The 22,604-nt window shown below is 35.8% G+C and overlaps 1 protein-coding gene across 2 annotated transcripts in view; it reads left to right on the plus strand.

Moving 5' to 3' along the window:
- The window catches only part of WDR35 (WD repeat domain 35), a 52,524-nt gene that overhangs the window by 6,727 nt on the left and 23,193 nt on the right, over window positions 1-22,604 (plus strand). For both annotated transcript variants that reach the window (XM_010566639.1, XM_010566638.1), the window contains exons 7-14: window positions 683-848; window positions 944-1,089; window positions 3,204-3,329; window positions 6,539-6,724; window positions 9,496-9,556; window positions 18,891-19,035; window positions 20,278-20,347; window positions 21,081-21,134. In XM_010566639.1, the coding sequence (XP_010564941.1) occupies window positions 683-848; window positions 944-1,089; window positions 3,204-3,329; window positions 6,539-6,724; window positions 9,496-9,556; window positions 18,891-19,035; window positions 20,278-20,347; window positions 21,081-21,134 (954 nt within the window). The remainder of the gene's footprint in view (window positions 1-682; window positions 849-943; window positions 1,090-3,203; window positions 3,330-6,538; window positions 6,725-9,495; window positions 9,557-18,890; window positions 19,036-20,277; window positions 20,348-21,080; window positions 21,135-22,604) is intronic.

Here is a 22,604-nt window from a genome sequence, read left to right on the forward strand (position 1 = left end):
TAATTAGTTTGTGTTATCTCCCCCCCCCCCCCCCCCCCCCTTAGCAACAATATGTATGGTTGTGTGCTCTCTCTCTCTCCCATAACTTACCTGGTAGCTCTCCTCGAAGTGATCCAGGTGCACTCTTATGTTTTAGAAAAAGCCCTTACTTGTGTTACCTGAAGTACAGGGTTAATTATTACAAAAGTAAACTTAATTGGTGTTCTGATCTGGACACTTATTTTTTCCAATTATTTTTATATATTATTCAAGAGACTTTTATCAAGAAAAAGCTGACAAAAGGTTTCTTAAAAAAACCAAACAACAATCTTGTGGCCAGGAATGGTTTGAAATTATTTTTATTTTTTGCAAAGTTCCAGTGAGGTTCCTTGTGTTTATGCATGTGTGGTGGGGTTTTTTGTTTGTTTGTTTTCTTTGGTTTTAAGTTACTTTTAAAAAAATGAAAATGCCAACATTAAAGTACTTCTTTGTAGTTAAAATATATGTCTTCATATATCTGATCTGGCTTTGAATAAGGAAGTTTTTCAAATGCTTAAAATTGTGAGAATGTGAAAATTTTTCTTTGGACAGGAAAAATTTTGCATAGACATCTGGTCTTTTGTGAGGTATCAGCAGAGATATAAATTGTTCTTCTAAATAGCATGTTGTATATGACTTTAAATAATTAACCATTCTTGTCTAGGTGAAAATGAAACTGAGTTGTTTGGTGAACTTAACTGGAGCATTCAGTATTGCTGGAATACATTGGTATCATGGTACAGAAGGCTACATTGAACCAGATTGTCCTTGTCTTGCTGTCTGTTATGACAATGGAAGATGCCAGATAATGAGAGATGAGAATGACCACAGTAGGTACAAATGTGGGGTGCTAATTACTGAGCTACTCTTGACCCAAAATGTCTACTTGTGTTTATATTCTTAATGTTTATTTCTTAAAAACTAGATCCTATTTTGATTGACACTAGTATGAACGTAGTATGTATTCAGTGGAACCACTGTGGAAGTGTATTGGCGGTGGCAGGCTCCCTAAAAGGAACTTCTCAAGATAAAGATGTAAACATTGTGCAGTTCTATACTCCGTTTGGTGAGGTAAAAATATATTTAATATATAACTTAAATGGTATTTTATCTTAATATGTTTTGTCTATGTGGTCATTACTGGTGGAATTTGGATGCCAAAATGTAGGTGTTTAGAGTTTTACGTGCTCTAAGGTATCTAGGATATCCACCTGGATCTGGAAAGATGACACAGGACCAGGTACCTTTTTATAACAGCAAGTTAGTGGCCAGCGTGAAAATCTGAGTGCATCTTGTAAAACACTAAATGATGGGATATGTACAGTGTCTAACTTTGAACACCTAACTCGGATACCTGAGTTCAGACTATAGTCAGTAAGCGATTTGGAATGCTTAGGCAGCAGTTAAGATGCTAACTTAACATCTGTGTATCGAATCTGGAAGTACTTATCTTTCTCCACTGGCTTGTGTAAGAGACCTAGGCATCTCTAGATTAGGAGTTTAAAACATGGGAGTGAACGCTCCCCTCTGTTTTTATGGAATCAGTAAAACTGAGAAAACGGCATCTGGTATCAGTAAAAAGAATGGCTTGGAAACCTCAGAAAAGGTAAGCTGTTTCTAATCTTCATTTGCCTGTTGGGGATATTGTTTTGTAAATGTTTTTTGTACTTCCTGTCTTTTTTGCAAGATGTTAAATATTCAACAGTTGAGAGACAACTTTCCTATATATTTTTGTTCATGATGCTACTCTTGCCTTGCAAGGTAATTTCAGGTAATTTCACTTTCCCTCCCAGTAAAATATCTGGAAATCAGTGAGTTAGTGTTACGTATCAGAGTGTGAGGAAGTTTGTCCCTTATAGGAAGTACTTGTCAGCCCTGAGGGTAACTGTGGGAAGTATAGAGCTGTGAGCTGTTCTGTGAAAGGACTTAAGATCCAACATCATCTGTAGGGGTTTCCTTAGTTGAAAGTATTAAATGAAACCAAAGGTTTTGGCAATACCGTTACGTCTCTGGTTGCTAATGTCCTTCAGATTAACTGAAACAGGTGTTCCAGATTCTGTATCTAGTGTTTAGAAGTAAATTATTTAGATTTTAGAATTGTTTTGTACTAGTTTTGATATTCAGGTATGGATGTAACTTTTTGGAAGATGGTATATTCTGTGAATAATGTGTGACCTGTATTTGGACTTTGTATTTGCCTCTGATCAAAGGCATGAAATCTGTACTAAACTGTGTAAATTCATTGATAACAGTTTATTTAGGCACAAAGTTATGCCCTCAAAAGGAAAGTTAGATCTAAGCATAAGTATCAGTGTTCTGCTCAGTAAAACATTGTATTTTTTTAAAGCCTAAGATTATTCAAAATCTTACAGTAAATAGTAGATTAATGTATTCTTTATTACATACATCTATGTTACTTGCAAACAAAAAGCTTCCCACAAACAAGTGCTCTCTGGGACTAAGGTTATGGTTTTTGAAAACATTATTTTTTTCAGTTGTTTCCTTCATACAAATTTGACAGCAAAATAAAGATATAAAAAAAAAAAGGAAAGTGTATTTCTTTGCTAGCTCTTAAATTTTAAATGGACATCTAACTGCCTTTCTTAGACTTTTTTTGAAAGGGAATAGGGAAGAGGAAAATGTCCATTGCCTCACTGAAATTTGTGTACATATGCAGCTAATTCATTGTATGCTCTTGACATAGATTAGCTATATGTTTTTATTTGTTTAAACTATCAGCTGTAGTTAAGGGTGTTGTACATCAACTGATTAATTCACTTCCAGCATAAATGAAACTTCTGAGGCATGTCAGGTATCAGTACTATTGTTGTGTTTATTTTAGTAGCAACTGAAATTTTAAAGATGATTCAAATTACCAATCAAAGGAAAAAATATTTATACTGTCATTCTCCATCTATTTATTGTTGTAAGTTTGAACTATCACTGAGTCCTGTTTTTCTCTCTGACAAAAAAAATAATTGAGGCAAAAGAACACTTTATGGTAATGCATGTTAAATATCTCCCTCTTTGTTTGCATGTGTATTGCAATTTGAGAATCATTATAGGGTACTGTAAAGAAGATCTATGTTTGTTTTTCATCAACTATCAAAACTGTTGTTTAAGTATTTTAGAGTGGTTTTCTTATGATAAATTTAGAATCTTTTTCCTTCCTGGTTTTAAACAAGCATTTGCGCACACTGAAAGTTCCTGGCAAACAGATATCTGCCTTGTCCTGGGAGGGAAGTGGACTGAAAATTGCACTAGCTGTCGATTCTTACATATATTTTGCAAACATTCGTCCAGATTACAAGGTATGTAGCAATGTGGCAGTTAACTGTGTTAATAAGTTTCCTGTTATTCACTTTCTGAATGGGTTGAAAAAGTAGCCTTCTCTAATATATAAATCAATGCTTAACTTATGATTACTGCTTGATCAACACTACTGACTTCAAGTTTTGGTGGAATGTGAGTGTCTGTCTTGGTGATGGAATGACTTAGCCATTGCTTTTATAATAGATTTATGATTTTATTTTCATAATAAGGAACTGTATGCTTTGTTAGTATCAACAGAATAGGGCATGATTCTAAATGTGGTAGTAATTGAGGCTGAAATGTAGGTAAGGCTAAAGTGTTTTCCTTGCTGTTTGGTTAAACTGAGTGGGCTAAGTGATACAATGGGAATTGTTTGAGCCTTACTTCTACTGTCATTTTTTTGGTGGTGAATTACAAGTTCGAACCAGGAGAGCTGTGTAATCAGTCACTGAACAGTAAGAAATGAATACAACCTGATAGGTGTACTTGCTACTTATGTTTCAATTCCCAATATACTTTTTACAAGAGTGTCTTCAGCTAATGTTTTATCTTGTCTACCATGTGGGGTTTTTTTGTTTGTTTGTTTGTGTTTTTTTAAGAGTTAGGACTATTTCACTTAAACTTACAGTTTAACAAAAAATAGCAATTACTGTCCAGTATACAGTATTGTATACTTTTTTTTTTTTCCAGCACAGGATATGTTCGTTAATCATCAGCGTGTAGCCACTGTGATTAAAGAGAGTGTAATGTGAGGAACATTCTGCAGCTATATTGAAATGTATTGTTCCACTCCAGTTGTGAAAAATCATTGGTCAGGGAGTTATAAACACAAATCTGCTAGGAAGCAATCTCAGATAGTTTGTTGTAAATCTGCTGGAAAAGACTTTGGAAATTCGAGCTGGAAATTAGTCTTGCAGGAAATGCTACCTAATGTTTATTCTGGGAAATCTGTAACAGCTGGAACACTGGCCTTTTGCTTTTTCTTAAACTCATCAGTATCTATAGAGACCACGTGTATTTCAAGATCTGGGACAGTTTGCAAGTGAATAATATTTTGAAACCTTAGTTTTAGAAACTGCATGTGTAAGCTCTCTCTTCCCCCCCCTCCCCCTTTTGTATATTTAAAGTGGAAAAAGATGTGCTTAAATTGATTTATTTCTGCAGCAAATAAACTCTTAACCTGTTGGTTGTATACTCAGTTTCAATGTTAAATATTTTTATGGTGAATATGTGTTGTCCTTCAATAAATAATACACATTACTACTGCTATGTTCTTTCTGATTGTATCAGTACCTCCCTTTTAGGAACTAGATAGTCTAAAAGGTGACAGTCACTAAATGGTAGTGATTCAAAGCTGTCATTAACTTAGGCTGGATTGGAATTAATGACCTGGAAATGAAGTGTTAGTATCACATTACCAATCTACTGAATAATCCAGATTCCTGTATTTTTTTAAGTATCACCATAATAAGAGAAAGGGGGTTCTAAATTAGTATTACAGTAAAACTATGAATTGAGTGGATCTTTTTTAAACTAGTCACAGTTTACATGGTATCTTTTTGGAGTTGTAATACTAATTTAGCTCTAGTTACATTTCTTCTGGTGTATATTACCTTGTTGAAATCGACATTGAATTTCACTTTATGTCCTCATCATCCAGCATTCTGGGGTCCTTTGCCAGTTCTTGAAATCAGTTTTAGATTTGACAAACATGAGTTACAGTTTACTGACTTGTTACGTCATAACTTACTCCTTTCATATAAATTTTGAATTTTCAGAATAGTATAAGTTCCAGTTTTGCATCTCTGGGAAGGATCCTGTGGATAGTGCTCTCAGTTGTCAAAAACTACCTGTATTCCAATCCTTTTATTTTTATTTCCTGTATCCAAAATGAGCTTGATTTTCTTGAAAATCCAAGTAGGTCATATCAGTTGGGTCATCTTCATTCATGTTGCCTCTCTGAAAGATAATAATAATAAATGAATGAGGTACAACTTCCAGGGCTAAAAACATGATGACTGTCCAGTGTGTTGTATTTATCCACATCCATCTAATTCCATTATTTATTATATTACCTTTTTTTTTTTTTTTTAACATCTCTACCTTGTGTGAAAGCTGGATTTACTGATTTGTGATTCCCAGAATCATAATGCTTTTTACATCTGCCCACTCCTGTTCCTCTGGCTATACTCCACAGCATTGTGTTTGAATTCCTGTAGAACTCTACTTGAGTGAAAACCTTTGGGTTCTGACAGTTTATTACCATTCAGTTTATAGATGTATTCTAAAAGTTCTTTTGTTGATTCTTTAGTTTATCATCTCAGTTTCATTCCCTGTAGCGTGGGAACCCTTCTGGCCAGCTCTGTAACAAGCTTTCTCCTCTCTCTCTAGTAAATGCTGTTGCAGAGAATTCTATTAGTTTTTTCTACAATTGCATCATCATCCTTAAGTGTTTTGCTTTATATCTCATGTATTTGTCAGGTTCACCTCCTTTTTGAGGTATTTTCTGATTCTGCTTTGTTAGAAAGGGTTTTCATTATTAATTTCTGTAAATTAAATCAGTTGAATGCAATAAAATACATCTTCATGGTTTTTACAGTGTTTGGATATTCCATTTCTTCTTTTGCCTTTTTGCCCTTTCTCCTACTTGTTACATGAATAATTACATTCTTCTGGGGGGAAGGGAGGGTTTTTCTCATGTTACTAATATGAAAGAGGGGATGTGACATTATAGTGCTCCAATATAATTGCTTATTTTTGTCTGCTTCAGGAATTGCACTGCTTGAGGTGTTTCTTATATTTCCCTTGGGAAATGAACTTTGAGTTTCTAAATCAATAGTCATAGAGCAAGCATTTTCATGGCAAAAATCATCATCACAGTGGGTATTTCTGTGTACCTGCTGAACACGAAACAAACAAGGGAAGTCAGATCTTGTCACATTTTGAGGTTGATCCTCCAATTCTGATTGTGATAAGTTATTCTGTGTGATGGAAAGACTTCTTTTGCCAGTTTAATATTATGCAAATGACTTACTACCGGAGCTGGGTTCACATACTTTTAATCAATCAGGTTGTCGCCTGAGAGGTAAAGAATATTGAATACTGATTGCGTATATGAAATAAACACTTTCTTTCATAGCTGTGCACAATGTATTACTGAATTCTTATAATTTCTGACAGGTTTTATCAAAATTGTCTCTCTTGGCAGTGGGGTTACTGCTCCAATACGGTTGTTTATGCATATACCCGACCTGATCGTCCAGAATACTGTGTAGTCTTTTGGGACACAAAAAACAATGAGAAGTATGTGAAATACGTCAAGAGCTTGATTTCCATAACAACTTATGGAGACTTCTGTGTTTTAGCAACTAAAGCAGACGAAAATCAACCTCAGGTAAAGTCTTTCTTTCAAATTTCACTTGAAATGCTCTGTTCCACATGTCAGTGCTTTACAGCCAGAGTAAGATGAAATGTAAGATTCTGAATCTGTCTCAGAGTGTTTCATTCAGTTGTCATTTGACAGAATGGCACTTGAATGGGCTCAGTGTTTAAAACCAAAGAACTCCAACAAACAACAATAGCAAAAATGTGCAGAACTGATTAACTGCCTCTATATTTTAACTCCTTGTAGCCATTACTAACTTAATGAAAACTGCAACCTTCTAGAATAATGTTTCTTTAGAAATATTTAGAACAGTTCTCCAAAGACAAGCTAAAAGCAGGAGAGCATCAGAATGGTAACAAATATTTAATCAGTCAGAAGTGGAAAAAAAGGGGAATTTTTTAGGTGATACAAATCACGTGTTACTACGAACTGCTCCATTTGTTTGTTTGTTTTTTAAATGTAGTGACAAATGATATATGTGTCCTTTGATTAATGTATGTTAGCATGACGCTAACTGTTACACTGTTTTTCTTACTGCATTCACTTCTGAATTATTTTCTATATCACTTGTATATTGCTTACAAAGGAGGAGCATGAGACGGAGTCAATTGGTGCGACGGTAAAAAAAAAAGCTTTCGTGCTGCTTTGCTTGATTGTGCAATAAAGGGTGTACTGTCATATGGATTGAAAATACAGTATACGTGGCTAAAACCATTTGGTGAAACTGAGTGCAATAAAATGAGATTTTTCTGAGTTGTATTTTTAAAATAGGAAACAAACAGTGGAGGGACTTATTTATGCTCAAGAAATTTACATGAAGAGATTTAATTTTAGCATCAGAAAGTTACAGATAACAAGCATCTTTCAATTCTTTCAAAATGGCTCCACTGTAATTATTAACACTGTGGGGGGGTCAGCTTTTAGGAAATGAAGTGAACAAGCTTATCCTTTGGGTAGCAGTTCATTAGAGTTGCTTTCTGAAAAACAGATTTGTTTTGCAATAGATGTCAGTCATTAGAATTGTGATTTCAAGACAGCAAAATGTACAGCAATAGCTGATGGGGCAAAAAAGACTAATTTCAGCAGGAACTGTTTAAAGGTATTGCAAGCGGATGTGAATGTCAGTAGGTTATGAAGAACTTAATGTTGATAACCCATAGCAAGGCTTGAGCTTTCTGCTTTGATCAAATCAGACAGTGCAAAACTCCCTGCTCCTTGCACCACCCTGTGTAGCTCATGCAGCCTCTGTCTTGGGTACTGTTACTCCGTCACCCCTTGGTAGTCTCTGATCTACTGACCTAGAGTCTCAGAAATAAGTAAAAAGGGCATAAAAGAGAAATTGGTTACAGAGTGAATGTTGGGATAATTTACCAGAGAAAAATTAATATAATCATAACAGAAACAAACAATAAGTAGTTTAAAAAGCCAGGTGTGGTTTCCTACAGAAGTGGAGGCTCAACATATTTTTTGAAAAGATAAATTTGACAATGCTGGTGGAAAGCTTAACTCAAGAACAAAGAAATAAAAATACCATTTTTGAGAGGTGTTTATTGGTGGCAGAACCAGAAAAATAAATTACTTAATGAAAAGAAAGCTTTGTTCAGATCTTTTTCTTTGAAAGAATGAAGTTCATACAATAGCTGAAAACCTGAATTCTGCCATTCTTATGTGATTAATGAGCTATCTATCTGTCAGTTTAAAGGGATAAGCTGTATAGTTGCTGTAGTCTGCTACCACAATTACATGAATTGTTCAGGAGGTGAAAGAGCTAAGAAGAACTAATTATCTTCCATTTCCTGGAGAGTCAGGATAACAGCGCTTAGGTGATTCAAGTTTTGGCAGCCCTGGTTTTTGGTTTGTTGTTGTTGGGCTGTTTTTTTTTTTTAATCTAAAGATTTTACAGTAGAAGTTGCTACTTAATTTCCACACTTCCCATTCAAGAAATTCTTATTTTCCTATGCAATCATCATAAAGCTATTTAATCCTTGATTTAGGTCTAGAAAAATAAATACATCAGCAACAACAATGAAGCATTGGTGTCTAGGTCAATTTTTATTTATTTGCATCATCCTGAGTTTAACAGACCAATCTGAGGTATGTGTGCTGTCAAAGTCTTCCCGAGCAGGATTTCAAGAAGGGCAAAACTAAAAAAACTCATCAGTTTTGTAGTATCTGAAATACTGCAGGGTGGAGGGATAGCTGTATTCACAATTCTCCCTACGTTGTAGCACTCTTGGAGGTTCAAGGAGGTTGAGGTCTGCAAAGAATAGAACAAGGGTCCTAACTTCTGGGAGCTAGCGAGGGGGTCTGATGCAGTTTATTAGATTATCTTTTGCATGAACAGCTAGGTGAAAGTTGAGTCACTGAGAAATTGCTGGTGTATCATACTAGTAAATAATTGCAGCACAGTGTGTGCCCCACAGAGCAGGGCGTGAGACACTGGCTGTCTTGCTCACATGTTTTCTGTGGACCCTGCTGGTAGTACGTCGTACATATTGTATATTGTCTGGTAGATTTGCTCCTTTGCTTAAAACAGCTGGTCATTTTCCTGTTTTGTGCTTGGCTTTGTTTATAGTGCTAACTGGCAAATAATCTCATTACTGTCATCCTTGTGCTGCTTTATATTTACTGCAGTCGTGGTCCCTCTGTTTTCTGTTGCTGATCAGCACTAGATTGTGTGAAATGCGGGTTGTGAGATACACCTTCACAGAAAACCTTGTACAGCTTACTAATTTACAAAAAATGTGGTAGTAATGACACTTGCTTTTATTTCCATACAGTATGTGCTGGTCCTCTGCAATTCTATTGGCACTCCTTTGGACCCAAAATATATTGATATTGGTAAGCAACTTGCAATAGTCTTATTCTGTTGAGTTTTCTTCTAGTCTTTGTAATGAATTTCTTGTGCAAGTCTATTGTTCAGTGAAGCAATCACTGTGTGGTAACACCCCTTGCATCCAAAGGTGACCTTCTGTTCTATATGTGGTTGTGACTGTGATTTTATATTGGCCTCTCACTTCTATTTGGACTCTGCGTAAATGTAATAAACGTGTAACCAGGGGTTCCCATGTTGTGAACTGTAATTTGTATTGGAAACCACCTATTAATTACTCTGTTAATAAAAATAGTGGCTTATAAACCCAGTCCTATTCCTTGTAAAAATTAGCTAAATTTAAGCTGATTCTTCCAGTTAATACAAACTATTTACAATAGAATTTAAAAGAAATTACTTTTCTTTTTTTTTTTTTTTTAAATGCCTGTTCTCGGTGATTCTTATTTTCCTTCACAACAGTGGTAATTCAACTCCTTTTTAAGAAAATGTACTTTTTTGAAGAGGGTCCTGTTTCTCAGAGCAATTGAAATAGTTTGATCTGGACTTTCATTTAAAAGTAACTTGTTGCTGCTTTCCAAATATCTTAAAGATCAATTTCTCATATTTCAGTGTTGATAATAACTTTTCCTTATCATCTTCCTCACAATAGTTTTATCTAAATAATTTCAAATTATAAATTAAAAATCAAATAAATAAAAAAATTAGTGGATTATAACAAAAATACCCCCAAATCCTTAACAGATCTGAATTCCAGGCTTTCCTACTGCTTGCTTGCTGCAGATGTGGTACAGAACATTGCTAAGTAATTGCAAAACATCGATTTCTGGGAGTTTTGCTAGAGAGTAAAGATCATCGATTTTTTTCCCTTCAAAGAGATGAGGGAAGCGCGGACAAACTGACAAATTAATCAACTTTTTGATTAATTAATCCACTTTTGTTTGTTCTCTTTTTTCCTTTATTTTTGGTTTGTTATCCAAATAGATCTGAATTTGGATTCAGAATAGACACTGTGAAACCAGTTTGCAGTTTTCTTTTTGAAGCTTTGTTCTTTGACTACCTTTTCTGTTTTGTTGAAAGGCTAAATCATTTGTAATGAACTTTTAGCAAAAATATTTATTTGCTTTTGCATGAGAGGAGTGTATAGTTATTTAAATGAAAAGTACATACTTATTTTTAGAACCTCTTAGCTAAAATGATACTAAGTAGAAGGTGTATTTGGCAGTAGACATCTAACGTGATTCTACTGTGTTAGAAAAGTGGGATATCACTATACCGCTGCTGTGCTCAGTGGTATAGCACTTTCTGACCACACTAAAATACTTTGGGGAGAAAAAAAAATACTGTGCATGGTTGATACAGCAGAGGAGCATATAGCCATATTGGACCAGGTTATGAATAAAACCAGGTTACTTATGGTAAACCTGGAAGAATTCTTCCCCTCTTATTTTATTAATGTGAAGGTGTCTACTTAATATGTGTCTATCGCTGTGGAACTTACATGCTCTGATTCTGCAGAAATTAGGTTTATTTTTTAAACAAACCAAACCAAAATCTTTTCCCTACCTGTGCCGAAAAGAGATGTAGGTATTATGACAAGAAACCTCATAAACTTTTTTTGATGTAAATTGCCTCCTAGGGCCATTGTTTCATCCTTTCTGCAAAAAGTAACTCTTCTGTCTAAATTAATCTCATTAGAGAAGTTAGTTCCAAGCCATAGTGCTAATACTGTGTTAGTATTAAATGATAAAGAGCCGTTCTGTCTGATAAAATAGATGGGAAAAGTGTCTACCAAAATTTTGGTAAGATAGAAAAGATGAGGAAAGTAAGGTGAAGAACTGTAAGACAAGGAAGTTAACAATTCACAGAAGAATATAAGTAGGAAAAAAAAAATCAACCAAAGAATAGAAATAGTTGATATCATAAAGGTGATTATTTTCCTCAGCCAGTGCTACTGAACAGTTTTATTTTTTGTTATATATTAACTAAGTTTGTAAGTGTCATTTTCTAACATTGTTCAGTTTTTCAGTGACAGCAGGAGGAAGTCAGCTGTGAGTCAAATACATATTCTGAAATTCACCCCCTATATTTTAGATCATAATTAAAATGAAGAGTATTCTGCTCTGATGAATGACTTTGACTTCTTTGTCCTATGGAATGTGTATGAAATATTGTGGTACTTTTTAGTCTTACAATTTCTGTTTATGTTAATTTGATGCCCTCTTGCCACCTTTTACAATAGAGGTGGCACATCAGAATCTTAAGGAATAAAGTGTCCAGGAAATTCAATACCAAGTATTTTACAATAGAAGGAGGCGGAAAAAAACCCAACCCAAAAACTCAAAAACTGAGCACTGAAGTAACATGGCGTGGTGGGTGGTAGTGATGTGGGTGGCATCTCTGTTGTGTCCCCCCTGTCTCATCCCCCCTCCTGATCAGATGTCTACACTGTATTTGCCTACTAGTCTCCTGGACTTACTTGACAGGTGGGATTGGGGCGGTGGGAGGATGATTCAGGGACTTATAGGGAGTAGCTATCTCATTTCTACAGTTGACATCTAAAATAAGTGCAGTGAATCATTCCTGAAAGGGGTCCTTTTGCTCTCCATTGGGTACAAAGAAGCCCAGGGCAACCAGCTCATCTCTGTCAGAGATATCTAAAAATAAGTCAGTCGAATCCCACTCAAATGGTCAAAATTAGCTTTTCATGTACACCTCTCAACTCTGCATTTAAAGTCTTTTCTTTGCATTTTTCTAGTGTTCTATTTATGTGAGCTTTCTAAATCTATCTGTGATAATTTTATTTATTTACATTATAAACAAAGGTATCAGTTTCTTTGATTCCCCCATTACAACCTGTCTTCTACGGTTGTCTGTACACAAGAAAAGAATCTTCTCCAGAGACCGGAAACAGTTAAAGAGAAATGCTATTTAATTGAAAAATGCTGCTGCTGTTGTTACAACTGTATTTGAATTGTACTGAAGAGATTAAACATTCTGGAAAAAGCTTCTCTTCCTTTTGCTTAACTAAGCTTTCTGCAGTCTGCTTCTGTTCCCTCAGTGTCAGAGGATCAGTTTAGTGCATAGATTTACAATGCTCTTTCCTAGTGTGAGTTCATTTGTGAAAATGCTAGGCGTTCCAGCCGTCAGAATCATAGACGGGCAAATACTTGAGGTTGGGAATATTTGCATTTTTGAGTCCTGAAAAACTTCTCTAGTCTCAGTAGTTCAAACATAACAAGCAAGTCTTTCATTGCTGTATAGTAAACACAGACAAAGATTTTTTTTAATATATGCATCCTGTAAGACTCCTTCAAAGTTAGCCCACCAAACTTACAGAAGGGATCGAAGGTGAAAGTGAAAAGCAAATGCCTATAAATGCAACACTTCTGGAACACATTGCACTGGTTTTGATAGTTGCTTTCCTTTTTTATAACCTTTGAAGATACAGCTTTATAGAACAACTTGAAATATTTATAACATAAGGTCAGTCTGTGTGAGGTGTAGACACTTGTACACAATCAAGGTCTTAATATACAGAATATCATGCTGTTCATCACAGTTGGAACTTCTTGGCAGTAGAAAGTATAATTGTTCCAGTTTGACAGGGTGCTGAACTTAAGCAGCTGGCTCACCTTGCTGAGGTCAACAGACAGAGACCTTGTAAAACCTTAAAGGCAGAATACCTTTCTGTAAGTTCTTTTAAGATTCCAGTTGGTGCATTATTTCTAACAAAATCATGATCCTTTTGTCCTGTTTATAAATGAAAAAAAATCAGCTTTAAATCAATTATCAGGTGAGAGTAGTCATTAATAGTTTAAGATATAAGCAGTATAAAAGTAAAATTAACATCTCTTTTACTCAAGATAATTGGAGGGCTGTTACTGACTTAACAAAAAATATATTATCTGTCTGTGAAATGCTTTTTCTTTCTCCTTTCTACCAAAACAGTTTTTCAAGCTATTGTCTTTTAGTAAAGTGATAAATTGTTGCATTGAGTTCTGTCCAGAAAATAATTTGCCTAGGTAATTTTTATTTTGAAGTCTTGTTCTTGTTTGAGGCTTCTAAGTGCCATCTTTCAGGCTGGTTTATAAACACTTAGGTTGTTGCTTTATTTGATTTTCATAACTGCTTACAAAAAATGCCTTCTCGTGTAGTAGGATGTTCCTCAACAGACCACTCGCTATCTGTGTGCTCCTGCCTATTCTTAAGTGAGCACTCTTGACTGCCATGAGTCTAAACTATATTTTTTGGCTGGCTATAATTACTGCAAATTGAACACACAATATTTGTGTTTTTTACTGGACTGCCCCTCGTTGGAATAGCAGTCACCTGGCACTCTACTGAGCATAAAGATCTTACTCCTCCTTGAGACTTTGGTGCCCTGCAGGTCTCTTGGGCTTTGTCATGCTAGGAAATTTATAGTGGAGAAAAAAGATTGCTATCTAGGGATGCAAAGTAGCTGATGGAGCATTTGAATAATGCATCTGAGAATGTGTGTTAAGGCACAATTTGTACAAATTGTCAATTTATAACATTTTATAAAGTTGTTTCAACAAAGTGCTATTAATCTCCTAATGACAAAGTAATTGTGACAGTGCACAAGGTTTGATTCACCCCCAGGAGATCTAAATTGTTGGGCTCTAAACCAATAGTTCAAGAAGGGCTCAAAAAGAAAAAGTGCTTATTGCCTTTATTCTGTTGAATTTTTAATTATGGCATTAGCTTTCTAATGCTTGCCTCTGCTAACGATGGCAAAAAAGGATTAATCAGTCATTATCTGGTGAAAGGCCATCACTTCAACTTTCTTTAGACATTGATGGATGGTTAAAGCTCTTCCTCATGTTGCCCTTTATTTTGTCCAAGGGCATCTTTCTTCCTGTGCTTCCTCATGTTGCCCTGTTTTTAGGCTCTTTCACAATACCTAGTGTTTGCTAGCCCATAAATTAGTCTTTTCTCCATTTTCTAGCATTATTATGTTTCATCTTACTAAGGTACAAAAATTAACACAGTTTCTTCTGTGCTTGTTTCACAGGCTCACAGGCTTTCTGTCAAAGTCCTTTCGTGAATAACTAAATATAAACTACAGAAGGTTAAATATCTTGTTATATAATATCTTTTTAATGGAAACACAACAGATGGTATCTGCTAAGAAAATGTCACTCAGGCTGGATTGTATCATCTTCTTACATGCACTTAGGAGCACTGATATAGTGAAGTGTTGCGTTATCTTTCACATGTGTGTTACTGCCCAGTGAAATGAATACAACAGCCTGATCGACATACAGGTGGATTAAAGGCAGAGTGCTGGAGTCATGCCTAGGTGTCTCGCCTCCCTCCTACGTGCCTTAACAAGGATGACTGAACTACATGTGAAACAGCAGTTGAATTGCTGTTACTTAAAGTTGATAATTTTAAAGTGAACTATAATTGATTTTTAATATTTCCTTGTGTTCTGTAAACTGTGGTCTTTCATGAGTTGTCCCATGTGCAGTTTGGTTGTCCCTGCTCTGCTGCTGTCTGACATTTTCTTCTGTTTATGAGCTAACACTTCTAGAGACATTTGAATCAAGCTCTAAAATTAGGTAGATGTTATTGATCAGACTAAGTTTGTCCCAGTTTCTCAGAACAGCCTGTAACAGGCTTGTATGAAAACAACAGTTTAGTCTTGCGTCTGTCAGATTGCTTCCTTTCCATCAGATTTAGGTGGGATTACTTGTCTCTCTTGTGTTTTTATATCCTATTTCATATAGTAGAAAGTGTCTCAGCTTTTTCATGCAGCAAAATAATAGTCGTGCATTAAGTTTGGTTTCCATTTACTATTTTTTAAAGAAGATTAGACATGAAAGCAGGTGTTTTCTAACTGTTCTGAAGTGAGATGGAGTGAGTGTGGATGAAATACAGACATCGCAGAAGGTTATTCGAGATTCCCGGATGTCTAAGAAATAAAGTTTCTCTCCTTCAGGGAGGAGGTTTTATGAAGGAACAGTGAAGAGAAATGAGGTGAGAAGAGAGAGAAGGGCCAGAGAAAACTTAAAGGGCAGTTTTTTCACGTTGGTGTTTTGATGGGATGGTGTATTTAACCCTTTTCAGTATTTCATCACTGAAAAGTAAGGAACCTGTTTAAGTGTTTTCCGTACGTATTTTCAAGGTCTGAAAACTAAGTATTAAGACTAATACTGAAGTTAGCTATCTGCAAAATCAGTGGGAAGAGCTAGACAATCTAAGGAGTCCACATGTTTAGCATGGAAAGCTGCTACGCAGTGGAAATGCTGAGCAGAGGAGTGTCCAAATCTCTTGTCTGCTTCTGGCTTAAGGTGCTGGCTTTTCTGTCTGCTTAATAGTCAGAGCACAAATTCTTTGAAGGGCACTGATGCCCAAGTGAGCAGGACTTGCTGCTAAAATCAAAGCCACTGTAGAAGATGATAATATGTCCCTACACTAAAGGAAACTAAGTAGTTAAACCAGCTGCCTAGAAAGGGATTCTAGATCTTCCTCAGCCTAAGCATCTTTCCCAGGAAAGGACAAATCCCATTCCTTCCTTCTCTGCCCCAGCAACAGCCCAAACTTGGAGTGGCTGGGGCATCCTTTTCCTCGTGTTGAATCTATGCTGTTACGCAGCCAAGAAGGAAAGCATTTTAGGAGCAGAATGTAGCCCAGTGATTAAGGCTCTGAGGCGAGAGGGGGGAATAAAACAGAATAGAATACTTTCAGTTGGAAGGGGCCTACAGTGACATCTAGTCCCACTGCCTGACCACTCCAGGGCTGACCAGAAGTTAAAGCACGTTATTAAGGGCATTGTCCAAGCGCCTCTTAAACATTGACAGTCTTGGGGCATTGACCACCTCTCTAGAAAGCCTGTTCCAGTGTTTGTCCACCCTCTCAGTAAAGAAGTGTTTCCTAATGTCCAATCTAGACTTGGATTTTAGTTTCTTTTTCCACAGATTTTTCTGTTTGTATTTTTTTTTTCTTCTTTAATGACTGTCCAGTATAAAATGCTAAAACAATTCTAGAAAAAATCCCATATATCCTACTTTTATGCAATTGTTTAAGCTATAGAGGCAATTTTGTAAAAGCATTGGTTCCCACATATAGATACTGCTCTTCCAGATGTGTTTTTGAACAGATCTGATCCTGATGATTGTGTCTGTGTGCTGTGTATCCCTCTCCCTGCGGTTTCACATTGGGCTTAAATCCAATCATTGTTTAGTGTGCTGTTGCAAAGAAGGGAAGGCCCTGCCCTCCATGCTGGCGGCTCATTCCTGCCCTCTCCAGCATTTGTGATTTACTCTTTAATCCAGTTTAAACTAATCTTTTATTTATTTAATTTTGAGGTCAGTTAGATGAATGAACTGTTCCAACTTACTCTGTGGTCAAGCTGCTGCTAGAGCTGATATCAAAGAAGTGGCAGGGAAATGTGTCGGGTTGGTGTGTGGGGTTTTTTTGACAGCAACAATCAGTTTAAGTCTTTGGCATGTTCATAAAATGCCTAATTGATTGTATTCCTCTGGATAAAGCATAGATGTGTTGCCATTTTGTTTCTGGATCACAACAGACCTTATGCAAACATCCTTTTTTCCCAGATTGGGGCATTTTGAGGTGTGTACAAATGAATGAGTTTAGGCTCCATGGAAGCTGTAGGTCAAATGGGGAGTCACCTGGTGAGTCTGAGGTATGCCTATGGCTTTCAGATGTCGCTTGGTTTAGCATTGTCTTGGAGTAGAGTGTTTAAATGTTGACTAAGCTGAGTCCAAATATGAGGCTTAGTACTAAAATTTTGTGATTCGAGGAAGAGGAAGCCTGATTCCTTCACAGGTCAGGAGATTGTCATGTTTCATCTTTAAAGGATAAAAGCATTGGTTGTTATGGCATGTGCAGCTGCAAGGTAATAAAAGAACAGAGCAAATAATACATAGAATTTATTAATGCTGTTAATGAAACAGAAGACGCTGTATACTTCAGTTGTATGTGACTATTGAAATGATTGTGTTCCAAGTATATGAAATACACCGAGTTGCATATAATATAAACAACTGCACTGCTCACGTTAAGCATCATCACTAAGCCTTCTTATCCAGTATTTACATTTATACTAAAAAGTATTCTGCAGCCATCAGGTAGCTTATATAGTCCTCTTGGTCTTAAAGAAATAAAATCTGTTCAACCAATCTTCCCCCATCTGTCTCTTGTAGCACTGCTGTTCTTTATGGCAGGCTTATAGCTCCCTCCAGAGTTCTGTTCTGTGCTAAAAATACAGAAAAAAGTTGAGATTCACTGTAAAAGAATCAGATTTTGTGCTCACAGCATGTTATCTGTATGACTCGGTGTTTCACTAACAGGGTGGGCTACACAACTCTTTTTATTTTGCCTGTTTTGTTTGGTAGCATACTGATTTACTTGTAGAATTTGAAGGCATTGGGGGATTTACTTAATAGTTTCTACATTTTTCTATGTCTTTTTATGTGCATTCACTGGTTTTCAGAAAGATGAAACAAAGGATTGTAAAAGGGGGAAAAAAAGAGCCGCAATACAGTGAAGACAGTGTATTATAAAGAATAATGGTTTGAGTGCACATATATATATATTTTCTCTTTAGTCACTGAACATTGACAGCAGGAATGAGATACTCAATTTATCCACATATTCTAAATGGGCTTGGGGCTAAAGTGAAGAAAATGCCCTTTCTTCCTACACTGTGATCTTTGGATGCAATAAAGTAAGACTAAGCACACACTTTGCTAAATATTTAATTTGCTGCCATGCAGATAAAGAATTGTTATTTGGTCCAGCTATTAACTAAGATACAAACAGCATTTCTAAGTCTTGTCTAACTCAAAATTTGTTAACTGTTTTTAAGTCTACTAATCAAAGAATCTCTTCTAGATTGTAAACTTTTGAGTAGTCTTCCTTTTATTTATATTTGAATATTTACAAATATGTCAGATATGGAGGTATTTTGTAGATCTTATTAGAGATTTGAGATATTCCTGAACTGGTCATTAACCTGGAAAGTTGTCTGTGTATTTAATGTCTTCTGCATTAGCACATGGAAATTTGTTGAAATAATAGGGAGAAAAGTGTTAATTTGCACATCGAACTTTTAAAGAATTTCTCTGTTGTTCTGAACAAGGCCACAAGGCTCCAGTGAAATTTCTTAGCAATTAATGAAAACTGCTGCTAGGTTGTGTGTAGTGTGGTTTTTGTCTGTGTTCTGTTGTTGTTTTTGGTTTTTTTGCTTTTAGTCCATGGAGATATGGTTTCATCCATCTGGGAAACAGTTTACAAATTAGCATCTAGTCCAATACTTGCTGTTCTAATTTTACAACAATTTGGGTTTCATAACAGGACCATTGTTTGTCACAATGACCAAAACACATGTGATAGCAGCTTCAAAAGAAGCATTTTACATCTGGCAGTATCGTGTGGCCAAGAAGCTCACAGCAATGGAAATTAATCAGGTAGCACGGACCAGAAAAGAAGGCAGGGAAAGGTTTGTCTTCAGACTTTGTCATTTTTCTTCCTTTGTACTGGTATCATTGATAAAGGTGGATTCTCCCATGCCTAAAATGTGAACTGTTGTCTTCTCATTTTTCTACTCAGATTTGTTGACTTGCAGGCCTGTAAGATTAAATACTAAAGAATAGGTTTTCATAACAAATGTGTGTTTGTTATCCAAATCTCTTAGACTTTTTTGGGTTAGTCCTGTTCAGTGTCTCTATTTGCTTGCTGCGTGCTTCCCTTACAGAGCTGTGTGTCTTGATGCTTTTTTTTCTCCCTCCCCTTTTTCTCTTCCATACTGTTAGTTTCTAGGCTATATTCAGCTATATTCCCTCTGATAGCTTTAACTGCTTCTTGCGTGTCAATAGCTGTAAGGACATAGTATATCCAGCTAGTTCTTACTTGTGTCTGATTATATCTTTGATGTCTAATCCTGTATGGACTTTAATCCTCCCAAACTAAACAAGCCAAAGTCAACATCATTTTGCCTCCAAGATATTTCCTTCCCAGGTGCTCATTAGTGGCATTAACTTTTCTGTCACCTCCACAATTGTTTACAATTTTCTTTTGTGTTATGTTTTCTTCCATAGAGACACTATAGCATCTTTCTATAAATCTATCATCCCCTGTCACAATATTTCCATAATAATGAATAATTATTTGTACCTGTTGTAACAACTTACATGGTTCTAGTACCTCAATGTCCTGGCCTTGGACAAGATTGTAAATTTGATAGAAATACTGAAAAAGTAAATAGTTGTAATTCAGCATAAACTATGATTTTAGCATTCTAAATTCTTTCCTGATGCTACTTTTTAAGGCAAAAGAGAAGTTAGGATGAAGTGTTGAATACAGTAAGTTTTGTGGCTGTGAAGGTGAAGCTCTCCATAAGTATGGAGAAGAGCCTGAGGAAATATGGAAGTGAACATTTGAAGAGACAGTTGGGGTGGTTGATGGTTTGCAGGAACTTCTTGTTGCGGAATGAAAGTTTATAGATCATATGGGAATAGACAGACCATCAGGGGCTGTGAAAGTGAAAGCAAGTACCATATCATTTTATCAATACAAAGCAGGGTTTTCAAATGGGATACTACTGGAACATAAGAACAGGCATAGCTTTTATTCTCTTTTCCAATTGCAATGGTTTATTCTCCAAGGATTGATGATATCTATATGCTATCAGAAATGATCCTTTCTTTGGACTCATTTTTCTCCTAACTTTCCTGTTCTACAGGATTTATCATATTGATGACAGCCCTTCAGGATCTTCAGATGGACACCTTGATTACAGCAGAGCTATTGAAGTGAGTGATGTTTTTAACTAGTTTATTGAGGTGCCACTGGTAACTTGAAAGAGAAGTAGTTAGCATTGCTTTATTTATTTTCATAGATTTTCATTAGTAGAAGTGGTTATACTTAAATTTTCTTTTACTTCTACCTTTTGTACGTAAGTGTTATTTTTCTTCCCTCTGGTTAGTGCATCATTAACTGTGTCATTATGCATTACTGGAAATATATACCACACTGTAGGGAACATAGAAAAGGTATATTCTGAGGTCCACTATGTAGATACCCGATGTCTTCTTGGTGAGAAGCAGCTCCCCTTACTTAAACAAAGTATAAGCTTGTTGAAACTCAATAACCCTTGTAATCTTTTCTAGTATTTTCAGCCTTTTTCACTTCGTGTGTGTGTGTGTGCACATGCATGCTCGCTTCTGTACTTATGAATTGCAGGCCTCACAAGTCAGAGATAGTTGCTTTCTTGTGTTTTCTGTCAAACACCTGTTACATTTGGGGTTTCTTATTTTTCTGGAGGAGGGGCAGGAGAAGAAAGGAAGCTGTTAATATTATTATTGTCATGATTCCCATACTAATATCATAAACCATCTATATACTATATACTGACAAGGTTTGGTAGCCCCTTTTCATGTGGATACTTACCAAGATTCTTGTCTATTTAAATAAAACTTGTTTCTTTAGCAGTGCATTTTTACTGTTGCATTAAAACTGATATCGATATCACTTGTATACTTTCAGGGAACAAGAGATCCAATTTGTGCAATAACAGCATCTGATAAGATACTACTTGTGGTAAGTTACATGATCAAAATAACTCCTAATTACCTCTTGTGCTTGTAGGCAGGAGATTCTTCTGCAGTTTGTTCATAAGCAGTCATAGTTTCAAAGCATTTCTGAATTTAGAACTTAATACAGATGAAATAGCTTTCTAGATGTCCTCAAAGATAACTTGAACAGATTCTTCCGTTAAGCTGTACTCTTTCTTTAGGAGGGCTAATTCACTAAGTGCTTACAGTTTAAGTACAGACTAGTTGTTTGAGTTAGTACTTATACACAGGGTTTGATAAAGTCCAGATCAGGACTTAATTCTGTAATCTGAGTTCTGGGAAGTCTCTTTTAGGCTGCATGTAAATGCACAAAGATTTAAAAAATTTGTCTATTTACATGTTAATGGTATAATGTGTGGTGTTATATAATATCACATGTAGGTAGTATGCTATATAGATATTAATACCTTTATGGATTATACATATGTATTATTTGAGTTATTGTATCATGCCAAACAGCTGGTGCATTTCTTTTCCAATCTGAAAAGTGACCTCATTAGATAAACAGGCATAGGGGTGGGCTTTAAAACAAACCGAGCAGAACAAAGATAGAAGAACATTACTGTTTCTTCATTTTATCCACCTTCTCAAGAAAGATCTTGATGGTTTCCCATGTCCCTACTCCAGTGATTTTTTTTTTTTTTTTTGTGTGTGTGTTATATCCTTTGGATTTTACAAAATCAGTGGGTCATGGGAAAAAACATGAATGAAAAAAGTGTGACAGTTAGGTGACTATGGGATTCTGTTTGTGTTTGAAGAGTAAGAGTGAGAAAATGAAATTAAGAGAATAATTAATCAGTAACTTTGATTAAAAGGAAGGGAAGAGAATGAAAAGAAATGCCTTTGAGACCAGATCTGGATAAATGTGCTGAAGCTGAATGCATATTACAGTGGTTAGATTTTCTAACACTTTTGACCAAATCTGCTTTTCAGTTTATAGGGCATATAGATGTAAAAAAAATCAAAGATGAAAGGTAATTTTATGCTCAGGATCTTAGGGGTGGCTTTGGGGGTGAGGGCGAAAGGAATAAACTTTGGACTACCTTAAAGTTTAATACTGACTAATTTCCAGCATAAAGGTTAAACAGTAGGTAAAATAAGCTGGATATGTTGTTCAGTCTACAGAAACACCATGAGAAAATAGTGGCAGTGATCATTTCAGTCCAGGGATGTCAAACTCATTTTAGAATGTTGGCCTGATAGTGTCTTGACACAGGATGTGGGTGTGTCATTCAGCAAAATAAAGATAAACCACATTGGTACTTAGATATATTTACTGTTACTCAAGCCTTTGAATAACCAGTATATTTTACAGCATTTGTTTTTAAAGCTACCTCAGGTCTTGAAGTAATTGGTGAGACTTGTTAGCATGCAGACAGCGCTACATGAACGCAGCTGTACTGCTTTCAGACCCGAGCTGGCACTGTCATATGGC

This window comes from Haliaeetus leucocephalus, unplaced genomic scaffold, assembly GCF_000737465.1.
Source record: "Haliaeetus leucocephalus isolate CR32 unplaced genomic scaffold, Haliaeetus_leucocephalus-4.0 Scaffold217, whole genome shotgun sequence".
Taxonomy (NCBI): Eukaryota; Metazoa; Chordata; class Aves; order Accipitriformes; family Accipitridae; genus Haliaeetus; species Haliaeetus leucocephalus.